The sequence below is a fragment of the Lethenteron reissneri genome, chromosome 13 (assembly GCF_015708825.2).
Source record: "Lethenteron reissneri isolate LAM-NWPU_2019-01 chromosome 13, ASM1570882v1, whole genome shotgun sequence".
Taxonomy (NCBI): Eukaryota; Metazoa; Chordata; class Hyperoartia; order Petromyzontiformes; family Petromyzontidae; genus Lethenteron; species Lethenteron reissneri.
Window position 1 is genome coordinate 12384364 of NC_083791.1, and position 17348 is coordinate 12401711.

The 17348-nt window shown below is 52.0% G+C and overlaps 1 protein-coding gene across 4 annotated transcripts; it reads right to left on the reverse strand.

Annotated features, from left to right (window-relative positions):
* Positions 1 to 1056: 1056 nt before the first annotated feature.
* LOC133342135 (serine/threonine-protein kinase Chk1-like) lies at positions 1057 to 15953 on the reverse strand. 4 transcript variants are annotated; one of them, XM_061551098.1, is made up of 13 exons: positions 15749 to 15953; positions 14175 to 14244; positions 13395 to 13624; positions 12888 to 12952; positions 11832 to 11901; positions 11461 to 11652; positions 10723 to 10827; positions 10211 to 10309; positions 9866 to 9956; positions 8732 to 8912; positions 7402 to 7533; positions 4498 to 4599; positions 1057 to 3638 (listed from the first exon to the last, which is right to left on the reverse strand). In XM_061551098.1, the coding sequence occupies exons 2-13, from the start codon at positions 14237 to 14239 to the stop codon at positions 3507 to 3509; spliced, it is 1464 nt and encodes a 487-aa protein (XP_061407082.1). In that variant the 5' UTR covers positions 14240 to 14244; positions 15749 to 15953; the 3' UTR covers positions 1057 to 3506. The 4 variants fall into 4 exon arrangements, with proteins under 4 accessions (XP_061407082.1, XP_061407081.1, XP_061407079.1 ...); XM_061551097.1 differs by having other exon boundaries at positions 15508 to 15953; XM_061551095.1 differs by having other exon boundaries at positions 15709 to 15837.
* Positions 15954 to 17348: the final 1395 nt, after the last annotated feature.

The window sequence follows — 17348 nt, forward strand, 5'->3', positions numbered from 1 at the left end:
CCCGTTAAGCAACAGCCGATAGTGTTAACTGTATGTTTGTATGTTGAACTCCTTTCGCACCACCGTACGTAGCCAATCGTGCGAATTGGAGGTGCGGGGGAATGACAACTAAACACAAAAAGCAGCTCTAAATAAATGAGTTTTCAATCACAAGTGATGTGGGGGCCGACGTCCACCCCAGCGCCCTCGCTGGGCAGGTGGGGCGCGACGTCCGCCCCTTCCCCTCCTTCCTCCACCGCGTCGATCGGCTCCCGCCGCCCCCCCCCCCCCGCGCTAGCGCCCTCTGGGGGCCATGGCTAAACTGCCGGCTCACCGCCGCACGGATGAGCCCGCTTGCCTGTGCACGCCGCAGCCACGCGGCGCACTGCTGCACGACCGCGCCCCACACCTGCGGGCGATTATCTCCGAGCACGTGTCGGACTTGGGGAGATCGTTTTATTCCAACAATTTTGATGTTATCCGATTTGTGGCGCAATTGAACCGGCAATCGGTGACAGGCAATTGGATGTCCTATCTTTGCATCCAGCCCATTATCAAAATCACCCAGAAAACCACAAACACAACCACCAAGCATATTCCATAAACCCGCGGTGGCGAGATTGCCCAGGGGTACCGCCGTTCGCCGCTTGTTGCAGAGGTTCGCGGCTGAACTCCGACAGACCGTCCTCGTTATTCCTGCGCTGTGTACTCACCGTAATTATTGCACACTGTCCGATTCACTCACAGCAGATGTTAAAGATCCTGTGGCGCCGTTCCAAACGAGAGGCGATTGTGTCGGCGTCACAGTCCAAACCTAAAAACTTACACCGTGAATCCCTCAGTTTGAATCACACACAGCAGCAATCATCTCCCCCTAGTGGCAGACTGATGCCCGCTCGCAGGCCAGGTTTCGAGTTACCTTGTTCCGCACAGGGACAGCTGTTACTGGGGGTGCCCTTTCAAATGTGTTGAGATGAGATGCAAGTCGCTTAGTGTGTGCAGGGCGCTCCGTGACGCCCCGACGTAAAGGAGGAGGGGGGGGCTCTAATCAAACTCAAATCGTCTTTATTACCACACTTCGCTTCTGTTTTTGACTTTTATTAGGAAGGTTACAAATCTACACAAAAACAAAGACGCGTAACTTGATAACGTTTTACACGCGTAGTTGTGTGCGCGTGCTGGTGACACGGCTCGGAAGAATGAGAATTCCGTGAACGGGTTTTAAAAAACAAATCTATTCTTTGGTTCTTTCGATAAAGTCACGTAGATAAAAAAAAGTTAATACAATTTTTATTCAATTTACTTTTTCTATCTACGTGACTTTACCGAAAGAATCAAAGAATATGAATTCCTGCAGTCAAGAAAGTTTTAAGTTAAAATTTAACAAATCTACTCTGGGAAAAATCTTGCAACGTTGACTCAGAGCGCTACTCCCACCTGCGGTGGGGGGATGGGAGCCAGCTCAGAACAATCAAAAACAAACGTAGACAAAGTCAAAGAGTGACATTAACAGAGTAACATTAACAACATGCACAGAAGGTGATGACATTGCAGCCACAGCATTAGTCCTTCCCAGCATCTTCAGGGGATTAATTTCAGCCTGGTTCTGCCTGGGTTGCTCGACCCGTAAACTTTTTAAGCTCCTGGCACAGCACATCGCTTTAGCTCTGGTCCACTAATCACGCCCCCATTCCAGTCGGGAAAAAGATTCTGAGAAACACAAGCCCTGGGCATCACCATAGCCATCTTTAACTCTGAACAATTATTCCTGCTCTACGGAGCACAACGCAAGCCCAAACTGGAATCCTGTCACCACGTCTGGGGCGGAGCACCCGGTTCCTACCTCACGGCGTCCTGGAGAATTACACGCAAAGAGCAATCGGTGCGACCGATGATCCAGAGCTCACAGATTAATTCCAATTACTCGCTCTCCTACGGCGAATTTCCTCCTTGTCACTCTTCCATCGCTACTACCGTGAGTGAGGACTCGGTCTGCCAGCTGGTTTGGTTTCATCTCACCCGCGCTCTGGGGGTGAGCCACACTGCGGGTCACCTCACTTCTCTCTCTCCGGTTCTTCCCTCACGCGGCTCCACTCTGAAATCCCCTCCTCCCGTCATCGTCTCTTCCCCCCCCAAATACTTACAACCCAGCTTAAATCAAGAGAAGCATTCACTCTCATTTACTACACCTTCGGTTTTATCATAATTATGAATCATCAGTAGCATATAGCCATTGTTGCCTCCTGCTGCCTTGTTTAGAAATAAAAACAGGCACAATTTGGCGAGAAATTACGGCTCAACGAAGTGGCTTATCACGTGGAAATTTATAGTAACCAACTACGATAAATGCATTTTTCTGTGGAGGGAAAAACCGGAGAACCCAGAGAAAAATCCATGCCACCACGGGGAGAACATGCAAACTCCAAATATATAGCAGTTGTCAGGGTTGGAATCAAACTCACGACCTCCTGCATACCAGGCGAGGTATTTAACATCTGGCCACCACGGCACCCCAAAGCTGAGTGCATTACACACACAGTGTGGTGATGTCACATGAGGCATGCTTGGAGGACTGAGCCACTATTCCCAATCTGGTCTTTTTCCCACCTTGCAATTTCACTTTGCGAGTAGCGTTACAACCTTTGCTTGTGTCCAGTTCGCACGCAAGCACATCTCTGACGAGTTGCTCATAATTCACAAAAAGCATTTGCATTGGTTCACACGAACGTTAAATGTTCATTATTTATTCCGCCGGGTAAGCCACACCGGTCGAGTCTCACCGCTCTTTTTGAGGATGGTCCTGCTACAATCGAGCACGTCAGGCCAACACCAGTGGCAATGCCATGTTTTAAACTATGGGAGAAAACCGCAGAACCCGGAGTGTGAGGAAACCTATGTCAGAACAGGCGGAGAAGATGCAAACTCCACACAGGAAGGTGCCCAAGTCGGGAATGGAACCCAGGCCCCTTTTTGCCATGAGGCGTGAGCGTTGCTACTGCCCCACCGAGCTGCCCAACTAACAGAAAACTCCCCGAGCCGTCCAAAGTTGCTGCCCGGCCGCCGTTGGCCACCACCTTGCGTCTCCGCCGTCTGCTCGAATCTCCACCGTCACTTCCGTTTTTTTTTTAAATCTGACCTTGAAAGTCAGGGTTGCGCCAACTCTTTTCGGGCGAAAAGTCACCCAAACGAACCTAAAATATGCAGTTAATCTCGCAAGATAGGAATCTATGAAGTCATCGCGCACGTCACCGCTAAGCCATTTACCAAGTGTCACACGCAGCGGACTGCTACAGGATTCTTAATACTTGTGGAATCGTTCCTACATATGCACAATGTCCTCTTCCCAGAAAGTTGCTACATTTGTTGTTGCTTTGACAAGTCTCGTCACTCGAGAAATCCAAAACATCAACTAAAGTCGAGTGAAAAAAAATCTCCGAGTTCATAACATTGCCTTCAGGCGACGACGGGAAGGAGAGCGGAACTGGGCATCCCTGGGTGACTTCTTGACCCCAGAGGTCGACATGAGGTCATGGCGAGGTCAGGGTCGGCGAGGTCGGGGTCGGCGAGGTCGGGGTGGAGGTGGGGGTCGGCTTACTCACGATGTCGTACAGGTGACCCTTCAGCTTCAGGAAGTGCCTCTTGAACTCTAGCCCGTCACCCTGATCCCACACACACAGAGCCACACAAAGACAAAGACCTCCGGTGTAGCCTTTAACACTGTTGAGGCGAGTGCTGTTAGGGAGCCCATGTTAAGGCCAGAACGGTGCATGAGACGGTGGTGGCCAGCACCACGCCCGGCCGCATTTGTCTCCCCACTGTTGATGTTTGTACACCGCAACAGGTACGTAATTAAGGATGAGTCAACCTAGGGGGAGACCAGGATCGTTTATGAGATTACTCACCACTGATGTTAGCAGTGGCAGGGAATCCAACTCAGTTCACTGGGTTCATAGCAGTGTGCTAACCACTGTTCTCCATACACGCACAGGCGGTCCACCGACTTTCAATAAAATTGGATTGACAAAGCGTACGAACACGATCACATATCTCGACCGCCTACACACTGCGTCGAGCGGGGGTCATGCGTTAACGGACGACACGATGACCGACAGGCGGATGCGGAGGGAGGAAAGGATAGTGGATGACGGGGAGAGATGAAGGGTCGGGAGCGATGGCAGGCGTAGTCACAGCCAAAGGGTGATAACGATGTTATTTATGTTCAAGGAAAAGCCTCTCTGAAATGGGGCATTTGGACAACTGTTTTAAGGAGTGGTTTGCGTACACTCGTAAACCGTAGCCGCCAAAGCAAACCCACACATTCGAGGGGTCCGCGCTCAAAGCTCCGCACAGATGGGCTCAAAACCCGCTCGCTGAGCTCACATCACATGGCTTCCTCACAGTCTAGCGGGTGGTGTGGGAGCCTCAGCAATCTCTGCGGAGAGCCTCAGCCTCGGCACGTTGTGCAAGGCATGCGCAAACATCCCCATGGACCCCTATTTACGACCCCGTGACCCTGACCTTTGATAGGCGGAAGTCAAGCAGGAGCCGTCCATCCATCTCTAGGAAGGTAACCTTGAATATTAGTTTGTTGTTGCGTCGGTCGAGGGTCGACAGGGTCACCTGCACGCACATGGGGACACACGATCACCACGCGCGATCCGATTGCACACACAATTACAAGCGGCACAAGGACAACGATCCCTCCCCGCCTTCCCCTCCCCACCCTCACTGCCTACGCAGGCTCTTGGGGAAAGTGAGTGCTGTTAGCGAGCGCCCATTAAGGTAGTGTCAGAATTCGGAATGGGGCCCGATCGCGAATCCAGCAGAAGCATCGGCGGCACTTGTGGAAGAATTCGTTTCAAATAAACTGCAGGTGTTGCACCACACCCCACCACCTTTGCACATCGTACCAGGGTACTTATTTAAGGAAAGTTGACTTCGGAAAGGCCCAGTATCGATTCAGATAATTTCCACTCATGTTAACAGTGGTCAGGAATCAAACTCGGGTGGTCAGGTTGGTAGTGCAGCGCATTAACCAACGCACTAATCACTCCCCCATACAATTATACACACATGCACGTACCAGCAGATATACACACCGATAACAAAAATAGAGGAATGCACGCACAGACAAATGCATGCAACATCCAGTGCCCCATAATAATTATACGTTTAATAATTAATACAATTGGTATTCGTTCCATTCTTATAGTGAAAGGCTCTGCAGAGTAGGGAGTGCGAGGAAATGTGTCAACATTGGACCGAGATGTCGCCAGCACCCACGGTCTACTCTTCATGACCGTTGTCACAGGGTCCTAATCGTCCACCGCACAACGAGCGGCGAGTGCCCTGCCGCTGGGCCGCGCGTCGCCACCGTGGCAGCGCGCTCGGGGAGGGCTCTGGGAGCAAAGCCAGCCGCTGCATTAGACCAGGGTAGAGTGACTCGCCTAATGAATGTTTAAACCTTGGGGCGATTGAGTGGGACCCGGGTGCCCGGTTACTGCGTGGGACGGAGGGAGGGAAATGGAGGCTGTGAGGCAGCTGAGCCTCCTTCATGCCTCTCAAGGCCAAGGGCAGTGGGGCGACTGGGTGACTCGGAGATCAGCATGCTCAGCCGGCGCCGCAGAGACCCTGGATTCCTGTCCAGGTTTCAGCTGCCCGTGGTGAAGCGAATTCCTCCAGCGTGGCGAGTTGATGGGCTCCGCCCGGGGTCGCCAATGACTTACGCACAGCCATGGACTCACATAGAGACCCACAGGCATACAGAGACCTGTCGACTTACATAGACTGGGTTATAAGGAAACAGAGTAGCAGGTTGATTGGTCTCTGCCAATGGATGCACCCAAAAATTGGCATTTATTAAGAATTCAAATATAAATTTGATGGTCATGCGACGAACATTACTCTCATATGGCAGTACGGGTGAGAAAGCGCTGCCCTCTGCTGTGTGTGTGGACCAGAGGTCACATGAAGGGACCTCAGAGGTAGCTCGTGACATCTACTTCGGCAGGCCGTTTTCCAACAGGAAGAGTTGCACTGCACTGCGAGATCCTAATGGCTTCTCCGGATGGTTTCTGTGCAATGCCTGCGTCTATGGTCCCTTCTTTTACCAACCCACACTCCAACAACAATTAGAAATAATGTAGCATATTTGATGTTCGTGGCATTCTGATAGCGCAAGGCTATCAGGAAGGTAGGCGCTGCTGTGTGTCACACAGTCTGCAGGAATTTCCAAGAGAGGGGTGTTATTATTTTTTATTCCGCTTGTTTACCCAGGAAAGCCTCACCGATTCTCTTGACTCTTTCTTGGATGGGTCTTGCCAAATTTTAACAGTAGAGGGTGCGATGATTGCCATGTGTCATCCCAATTGAGTAATTTGCAGTGTAATTTTCAAATGTGAAACCAGCAGACAGCAGCCTACTCTTTTCGAATGGCGTCATGAAATCTTTAATTTCCACTGTAAAGCAGAAGATGTATGTATGTTGAACTTCTTGTGCACCGTACGTAGTCAACCCTGCTAATTACACGGTCAACACCCACTGCAGTCATAACCAGGGCTGCCTGCCGTGTTCAAACCGCAAACCTAAACAGTCTTAAGCTGCTCGTCCTTGTCAAAGCTGCTTAGCTCAGTGGCTCTCGCCAGCCAAGATAATAAAGCCCAATAGAGTCCGAGTCTCTGCTGTAACGAGCAGCGAATGCACCACCATTGGGCCATGCCACCGCGCCGACGCCATCGCGCTCCGCGTCTCTCGAGGCACGGAGCGAGAAACATTTCCGCCTTTCACGAGGAGGGGGTGGGGCAGCCTTTTGATGACCTTGGACTGTTGCTCGTTCCCACAAGCGGTGCCGTGAAGCTGTGACCGAGCCCTTCGTTATCAGGACGAGCGAAACGGAGCGTGACCGTGGGAGCAGAGCTCGCAAGCGAAGGCTCGCCTCGCCGCTCACGCGCTCCAGAAACGTGATGACAGCACGAGCTGCCAGCCACTCACGAGTCTGCTTCATGCGTGCTCGTCGCGTGCACGCGCTTACGTGCGTGTGAACGCGTGACCTCTGTGGAGGTTCGTGAAGGATGCTACTGGGCAGTTGGAGGCAGTTGCCCTCCAACAACAACGGAGGGCGGAGCGATGCTCACGAGCGGAGCACCAGGCGACTAAAACACAGGAAGTTGGCACAGTCGGGGGAACAGGTGGTGCATCTACCAGTCATCTCAGTCAACCCATGGCACCTCGGTCTGTCCCATGACCCCCTACCAGCAAGCCTTCCACACTTCACGTCGCCTCAAGCTGCACGTAGCTTGGCACATACACCACTGTGAAGTCACCGGCACTTAATGACGAAAGGCAGTTGTGGTTCTTGTGCGAGTGTGCGCACCGCACCACACACACGCACGCACGCACGCACACACTCACACCCGGACGCACCTGCGTGGGGCAGGTCTGGCGGTAGGAGAGCCCGTGGCCTTCGCACACCTCGCTCAGGCGTGACCGCACCTCCTCGGCCGCACCACGCACAAAGAAGCGCGTCATGCGCTTCACGAGTCTTAGCCAGGGGTTCTGTGTGGGGACAATGGACGCGTGTACACACACAAAAAAGACACACGGACAGACACGTGGTGAACATAGCGCAGTCATTTCACTAGACATGGTTGACTGATGATGTAGCACTTACCGAATCACTCTCTCACTGGCAGGAAATCGCCTCCTCATCACTCTTCTATTGCTACTATCGAGGTTACCATTCCAATGAACTTAACTCATTGATTTCGTCACGTGTGTGGAGGAGTCGGGCGACCATACATTGACCGCTTCGTCTGATCCACCACACGGTGTTCACCACCATTTCTGCAGATCACAGCAGCTCGCTCACCCACTCAGTCACCACATTGCGTGCCACAACTCTTCTCTTTCTGTTTCTTCCCTTGCATTGCTCCACTCCTTCTCCCAATGCTCTTACAATAATAACCTTGCTCGATCCAAAAAATGCGTTAGCTGCTAACAGTTACAACTTGATAGTGCTGCTGTTGTTGGCCATTTGGTGTCTGGGGTCCATGCTCGGATTCACCAATTCATTCACATACATTGTTCTGCTTTGTGTCTCTCTGACGTTTTGGGAAACCCTCAGATCGATTTATCCAGTTTTCTTTAACATGGGTTCCTAACAGCAACACAACCGTGCAGCCCCATTACACACAGGTGAACTGACAGAACAAATGCTCTGTAACACTTTCAACCTTCACTGGAAAGCTTGAAGAATATAATTGACTGCATAAAATTGGGACCTCTCAGATTACTGTAAGTAATGGGATCGCCAGAGGGGCCAATTGTTGAACGATGAATACAGAGCACGAACTTCTAGCATTTCTCAATATGATTCGGCACGAATAGCTGTGCTGGGTGGGGCACGTGCGCACGACAGGAGAGGGCCGATTGCCGAGACCGGCATTGGAGTGGTCTCCACGAGTCCGGCGGCCAAGAGGAAGAAAAGACCTAACACGGCAGCACATGGTCGGACACTGTCAGGGCAAATCTTGGGAGGTTGCCGCATGTCAACTGTGCAGCAGCAACTGCAGGATCTGGAGGAGGGTAGTGAGCGTTGGCAGTGAGGTGTGCTCGCATCGACGGCTTTGGCCAACATCTTGATCTTGATATACAGATGGTTACACCCGAAACGCAGAACCCTCAAACGTCCAATCACATAACCGAGCCCTTCTGTTCCACCTGACCCCCACTGCTTGTGTGCCTGTGGCTTTACCTGCGAGGACCCCGGTGTGGACTGCAATTGGCTGCTCAGAAGCATGTGATCAGGGTGGAGCGGTTGGGAGAAGCTGAGGCCCCCAAGAAGGGCGTTTATGGAGCTGCCCGTCGGCTGGGAGGGGGACGGATGGGTGAGGCGCGGCTCGGGCTGAGAAACGGAGTAGCGCACCCGCTCGTCGCTGCCGGGAGAGGGGAGACACGGTGAAGCGCGTGGCGTTAGTAGTCGGTGGCAAATTGTAAAAGTGCAGCACTGTACTTGCATCCCACCCCCCTTCCTCTTTATTGACAGGTTGAGTTATGTTATTAACTTGCGTATATTGTTTATAATCGACATGTCCCTCTGTGTAATTACACAGAGGGACATATCGATTTTATTTCACCAGCTTAGAACACACTGAGTTGACACAAGGGGGCAATGTGTACACTCACGGCAGGAGAACAATGCGAGTTATATGGGTCTGTGTAATTATGAAGGTCTAAATCTAAGGGCCAGTATATAAATGTACAGGTTTCCATATGAGTCTATGAGTGTCTGCATAAGTCTCAAGTGACCAGGGCTAAGCCCTGGTTTAATCACGGCTAGCCAACCCTGTACTCTTCCAGGGCCACATCTGTGGTGAATCCGGTGCGGGATGAGTGAATCACCCCCCCCCCCCCCCCCCCCCCCACGGAAGCTGGAGTCATTCGTCTGAGTGAATCATCGATCGTCTGGCGGCGTTAAGGGAGGTCAGGGAGGCGAGGCGCAGGGCAGTCCCGCTAGCACTAGATATTGACCGCATTAATATTCATAACATTATGGGCATAATTAAAACTTCTGCTCCTATAGCATTAACAGGCTTTAGGGGAAAGTGCTGCTAGTGAACACCTAGTAATGCCGGCATGGCACTCAAGGGAGTGATGTGGCCAGCAACATGCCTGGTGCCTTCGTCTCCCCAGTGCTGATGTTTACACACAGCACCAGGTACTCATTTAAGGCCGAGTCGACCTAAGGAAGGCTCAGCACTGGTTCATATATTTGTCACCATGTTGTCTGTCAGTGGGAATTGAACTAAGGTCACCGGGTTTGCAGAACAGTATGATAACCACTATACTACTGCTCCCCACTCACACACACACACGTTCTCACACTCACCTGGCGAGCGATCCTGGAGAGAGGTCAAACCCAGAGCAGATTCGCTTGGAGCCGAGTCCAGACTCCCCCGATTCCCTCCGCACACCTGCAACTGCACCGCGTCAAACCAAAATCTACTATCTCGTACCACGTCACGACACCTCCACCGTATCGCACATGGTAACGCACGTAAAACAAGGTGTCACACCACACCGATCCGTCAAGTGCCAAACCGCCACCCCGCTGCTGCTTTTTAACAGCTCAGCGATGCCTGAGGAAATATCCTTCCAGTGAGAGGCACTGTGGAGCCATGGCATTTCTCTGACACCCTGAATTTATACCGTACAAACACGCACATACACTCACCACCTCGCTTGAGGGTGTGGTTAAACCAGGAGTTTTGGCGGATTTCCGGGATTGTTGCGCGCTTCTCTGCGTCCGGTTCCAGGACCTTCCTGAGTAGAGCTGTGCACACGCACAGGCATATACACATAGGTACACGCACACACACACACATATACATGCAAAGACAAAGATCCCCCATATAACCTTAACAGACTGTTGGGGCAAGTGCTGTTAACGAGTACATATGAAGGCTGGAACAGCACACGAGGGGGAGTGGGTGGCCAGCACCACGCCCAGCCGCCGTTGTCTCCCCAGTGGCAGTGATTTTACACACCGCACCAGGTACTCACTTGAGGCTGAGTCGACCTAAAGAAGGCCCAGGACCTGTTAAAATAATCGTCACCAGTGTTGGCCGTTAGCGAGAATCGAACTCGGGTTTCCGGGTTCGTAGCACAGCGTGCCAACTTCTATACTACTGCTCCCCAGGTGCGCACGCACACACACACATACGTGTACAGACCGCCATGGCATACCCAAGGGCAGGGAGTCAATCTTCCTCCAGGGAGTCACGTGCAGCCTCCGCTGCCTCCAGTCCACAAACTCCATGCACGACATCGCTGGCTGATCCCACGGAAGCTCTGACAGGCAAAACACACCGCGCCAGCGAGCGACAGAGCGAGCAATCAACGAGACCCCATCACCCCAATACTCAATCCCTCTGCCCATTTCCAGCGCCGTCCCGGATCAATTTCATGATCACGCTCACCGTCTTCGACATCCTTCGTGGACTGGGCCCTGTCTACATCTCTCCTCTCACTCTACGATTGATAACAATCACGAGTCCTATTTATAACGTGCTCACAATTTGTGCAGCGAGTCACCAACACAAGCCAGGGGCGCATACACGCTCTCACAGACCCAGAGTCTCACGAGACTCTTGGTCTCCAACAAACTCACATAGACCCACAGATTCTTAGAGACCTATAGATTTTCAGAGATCCAGATTCTCACAGACCTAGACACTCAGACCCATACACTTCCTGTAGACTTACTCATCTCTGTGAAGTAGGGTCATTGCTCGAAACGTCACTTATTATATGTATTTTTAAGGCAGTATTGACAAAATTGTTGCGTTTTTTGTTACGTATGCACCACTGCCAATGCAGTATTAGCAAATCAAATAGGTGAATTCCATAGACTTGCAGAGAACCGCTACCAGGTGAGTGAGCGGTGAATCCGGTGCGGTGGTAGTGGTGCGAGTTGACACTCACCGCCAGCCAGCATGGCGGTGAGCACCACGCCGCACGCCCACACGTCGACCGGAGCCGCGCGGAATGTCGGGTCGGGCTGCAGAAGCTCGGGGGCCACGTATGGCAGCGTGCCGCACGTGCGGCTCAGGCGCCGCTCCCGCCCGTTGTGCCGGAACACCGTGGCCAGCCCAAAGTCCGAGATCTTCAGCTTGTCTGCGTTAGGGGAACGGGGTCATGGTGTTGTCTGTAGATAAGTGTTGTCCGAGGTCACGGTGGTGGCGTCTGTGTGGGATACTCCTCGAGTTTTCGTGGCGTCATTGCTCGTGGTATGGGGTGTGGTGTGGCGGTGTATGGGTCATGGTGTGGTCACTGTGTGCACTGTCACGCCGCACCATTTTCATCAAGGAGCAGATTCTCTGGTTTGATGTCACGGTGAGTGATGCCCAGGCTGTGTAAGTATTCCTGCATGTTCACACACACACACACAGAAGACAAAGATCCCCCATATAGCCTTAACAGACTAGCCTGAATAGACATAATCAACGTTTTTGGGTTTAGATCGCGTTATTTATAAATGTGTCGTAACCCTCCACCACCCGACACGGCCAATCAGTAAAAATGTGTCACGTTGACAAAGACAAATAGTTCACTGCTTTAGCCCACCGGTGTGTTGAAGCCACAACATTTACAATTTGAGTACGACGTTTCGCTGGTAATTGCATCCAGTATCATCGGGCAATTCGCCACCTATTAAGGTCAACACGACACACGAGCGGGTGGGTGGCCAATATCATGCCCGGCAGCCTTTGTTTCTCTAGTGCCGATGTTTACACACACGCACCAGTTACTCATATGAGGCGGAGTCGATATAGGAGAGGCTCAGGAGCAGTTTAGATCATCTTCAACAATGTTGATCATGAGAGGGAATTGAACTCGGATCACCGGGTTTGTAGCGCAGCACGCCAACCATTGCGCTACCGCTCACCACACATAAAAACAACCCTGTAGCCTTAACATACTGTTGGGGCAAGTGCTGTTAGCGAGCACCTATGAAGGCCAGCATGGCACACGACGAGGTGGGTGGCCAGCACCACGTCCGGCCGCCTTTGTCTCCACAGTGCCAATGTTTATGTATCTCACCAGGTACTCATTAAAGGCCGAGTCGACCTAGGGGAGGCCCCAGGACTAGTTCAGATAATCGTTACTGATGTTGGCCGTGAGCTGGAGTCGAACTTGGGTGCTGGGTTTGTAGTGCAGCGCACTAACCGCTGCATTACCACTCCCCACACTTAAACACGCACAAACATATGCGCGCATAAAGACAAGTGGCGGTAAATTCTCGCAGTAATGGTAAATGGTGGGTGTACTGTTGGGTTTGCTTCTGATAGTGCCCCGGTTTGTGTGTGCGTTGGCGAGTGTTGTGCCCCACTGGGCATGAATTGACGTACCACGCCGGCTAGCAGCTGCCGGAAAAATTTCTGAGCGTCGAACTCCGGCATGCCGACGTCCGGTTCTGTGAATAGAGACGAGGAAACACGACCGTATGTAAGGACCCAGCAAAGACAGCAGGGAGCGGGAGAGCATCCACGTGGAAGCATCTGGTAGAGGAGAGGAGGGTAGGAAGTGGAAGGCAGCTGTGAGGCAGAGCGGGGAAGAACGCGACCATACGGTGAACGTCTCCACGAAGACACTTCTAGAGCTGGGCATTGGTGGTGGTGACAGCGGTTTGGCGGTGATGGTGGAGGTAATGTTGGTGTTGGTGCCGGTTGTGACAGTAACAGTGGTGGTAATACTGATGGTGATGATGGTGGTGGTAACATTTGTGTTGGCGGTATTGCCGACGGCGGTTGTTGGTCATTGAGAGTAACAATCACGGTTGGTCGCAGCGATATTACCCCTCCGCTAACATCAGCATCATCGGCACCGCATCGGCCGCACCCCCCCCCACCTCTCACCGATGCGATCAAAGAGCTCCCCGCCGCTGCAGTACTCGAGGAAAATGTAGTGGATGTCGCCGTCCCGCCGCGTGCCGAAGAAGCGCACCACGTTGCTGTGGGTCAGCATGCTGTTGATGCAGATCTCCTTGCGCACCGTCTCGGGCCCCGCGGTCGCCGCCACGCGCCGGACGTCGATGATCTTCACCGCCACCGCCTCCTTTGTGGCGCGATTCACGGCCAGGCGCACCCTGTGTATGCACGTGCAAACACGTAATGGACGCACGTGCATGTACACGAGCGTGGGTTCAGCAACAGCAGCAAAGACAACGGCCCGGTACAGTATTATGGATAACTAGTAAAGCATAAGCACAGAAACAAACACAACAATGATGAATATAAAGATGATGATGGTCATGGTGATGATGGTTATGGTTCATGCCAATGGTGATGATTGTGAGGATGATGGTGATGATCATGTTGATGATTGTGATTACGGTGACAATAATGGAGATGATGGTGATTACAGCGTTAGTGATTATGGTGATAATGTCAATGGTGACGATGATGTTGAGGATTATAATGGTGATTAAGGTGTTAGTGATGGTGTTGACGATGGCAATATGTTCACGATTGTGATGACGGTGACAACCATGGTGGTGTTAGTGATGATATTGATGGTGGTGACATTGATGGTGGTTATGGTGATGAAGGTGATTATTTTGACGATGTTCACTATACTCATGAAGCTGATGATGGTGCTGTTGATGATGGTAAATGATGTTGATAGTGATAACGTACTCTCCATAAGCTCCTTCCCCGAGTGTCTGCACCAGGTCCCATCCCTCCACAAATGCTATCGCCATGCCTCCTACACCAACATTACACACAGACACGATCACCAAAATTACACACAGACACCATCACCAACATAACACCATCACGTTAAGGCAACGTGAAGTGTCAAATGCCCGCTGGCAGGTCACAGGGCAGACCCAGGTTCCATGGGTTGACTGAGATGACTGGCTGATACACCACCTGTGCCCCCTTCTGTGCCAACTTGCTGTGCTTTAGCCACCCGGTGCTCCGCTCGTTGTTGTGAGCATCGCTCCTCTCCCCTCCGTTGTTGCTGGAGGGCGACTGCCTTCAACTGCCCAGTAGCGTCCTTCACGAGCCGCCTCTACAGAGGCCGATCTTGACACCGCTGGTACCAGTCATCGGCAAGTCCACTCAGCTCCACGTCCTCCTGTACCACATCACTCCATCTCTTCTCTAGCCCGTGCCGCGCCCGTTTAGCTCCCTCGATCCGGCCGAACAAAAGCTGTTTGGGCATGCGGTGGCTGGGCATGCGGGCTACATGACCCAGCCAACGCAGCCTTGCCTGCCGGAGGAGCTCACCGATGGGACTTTGTCCAGATCTTTCAAGGATTTGTGAGCTCCTCACACAATCCAGCCTGCTGGTTAAACTCAGGATGGATCGTAGGCAGGCCAGCCTAAATGTTTCCAACCGGCGAAGATGCTCCATTAGGGGGGGTCCACGTTTCGCAAGTATAGATAAGAGAGGGAATGACTGTGGCCGAGAAGACCCGAAGCTTCGTGCGGAGCGACAGACCAGGCAGCTTCCACACAGCGTTACGCAACCGATGAAAAGATACTGCCGCTCGACTGATTCGGAGTGAGACCTCTGCTGTTAAACTTGGGCCGGTCATGACCACACTGCCCAGGTATAATGGTAAACTCTCCACTCTCTCTCCACTACTGTCCCATCACGAAACACCATCACCAACATAACATACAAATACACAACGTCGTGATTTTTATTTTATTAATTTTAATTTCATATTTTACCTACGTGACTTTACCGAAAGAACTAAGAGTATGAATCATTGCAGTCACGAAAGCTTCAAATCTAGAAATAACATACAAATACCATCACATGCAGACACACAACAAAACTAGCATCACTCTGATCATAAGATTAAAACAGACACACCCACTAACACCAAAAGACACAAACACACGTAAAACCACAAAACATAAACAACGATGCCAACACAACAAACCCCACAATAAACAAGCAGCGCAAACACCAACAATGAACACAGGGGCAGAGAGACACGAGCAGCAACCCAACCCTGAGCAGACTCGCAGACTCGATGCTCCTTCGGACTCCAGCCAGAGCCGCCGCCGAGTTGTCTCTCCGCGGAGACGCCGCGAGCTGTCGCGAAGACGCGAGACGGCGCTGCGTGATGGGAGACAGCGAGTGGGGGGCACGGCACCACAGCGAGTGGGGGGCACTGCACCACAGCGGCAGCTGCTGAGACGCAGCACGGACCGAGTATGGGGGAGACGCGTCGACCAAAGCCGAGTCTCACTCCTGTCCCCGTGGTGTGGACACAGCAGCAGCGGTGCAGACGGAGACTCGCGCTTTGTCCACGACCAGTGAAGAGACGGAGCCCGTTCCCGCCTGCTCGCCGCTCCCTCCCGGCCCCCCTCAGCCCCCCTCGGCCGTCTCCGCTGCCCGCTGCCCGCTCCGCGTCTCTGTCCCTCAGCTGCCCGCTCCGCGTTTCCCGCGTAAATTTCAGCCCTTAACGGTTGCGTCACGTGCCTCTTCTCGTGACGTCAGTTGTATGCAAATCTTTATCGGGATGACGTAATCCTAACGCTTCGAGTTTGTGAAGTGGTGCCGTGACATCATTCCTAAGTGTATGACGTCACTATTCGCTCCCCATTGATGGGTCCCCGTGAAATCACGATATAACACGATATCTATCACGATATCTCTCACGATATAACACGATATCTCTCACGATATGACACGATATCTCTCACGATATATCACGATATCTCTCACGATATGACACGATATCTCTCACGATATGACACGATATCTCTCACGATATGAGCTGCACGAGGATCGTATCCCCATATTTACACAATGTTGTGAAATCGCGCGATGTATATTTACGAAATGTCCAGAATTAAAGTGTCAAGTTTATTTTATTTAACCAGCTGAGAACTCACGAGACCGATGGGTCATCAAAATGACCAAATCAATATAAAATAAGCAAAGTAGCAAACATAAATGTGGACAAAACCAACCACGTCGTTGAAGTTTTCCGCGTTTCCCGCAGTCAGTTCTCATTTTCCTTCATTAGTGTTTTATTTTATTCTTATTCTTTTTACCTACGTGACTTTACCGAAAAGACCTAAGAGTACGACATGGACGTGTTGTTGAACTTGTTTGGAGCCGCACATCGCCACGCCAACCACGTCGCCCTGTGGCGTTGTTGTCGGAGGTGCCGAGTCGCCCATCGTGCAGCAGCACAAACACAAAGACCCCCCCCGGGGGACGTGGTCGCCTTGGCGGACTGGCGGGGCTCATCTTCTTGGTTCTTTCGGTAAAGTCACGGAAAATGGAAATAATAAAAAATAAAACAATACAATTATTCTCACGACGCTTCGGCCACAACGCAAGCAGCCGTCGACAGAGCTGTTCTTCACCTGAGGACGGCTGCTTGCGTTGTGGCCGAAACGTCGTGAGAATTATTTTATTGTTTTATTATTTTATTATTTCCCTTATACGTGACTTTACCGAAAGAACCAAGAAGATGAATCCCTGCAGTCACGAAAGCTTTAAAGCGAAACTGTTGGGGCTGTTAGCGAGCTCCTGTGAAGGTCGGGACGACACAGCACCACGCCCGGCCGCCTTTGTCTCCCTAAGTGGCGACGTTGACACACCGCACCAAGTACAGTGCTCAGTTGAGGCCGAGTCGACCTAGCGGAGTCTAAATACAAGTTCTGATTCTGGGAGGCTCAGATCCGAATCAGGCCGTGAGCGGGAATCGAACCCGGCGACTCGGGTTCGTAGCACAGCGCGCTCACCTCTGCACCATCAACAACAACAACCCCCATTCGCCACTAAGTGGCGCTTGTGCCAGGCTAGGTGCACGTTGAGGCCACGTGAAGTGTCGA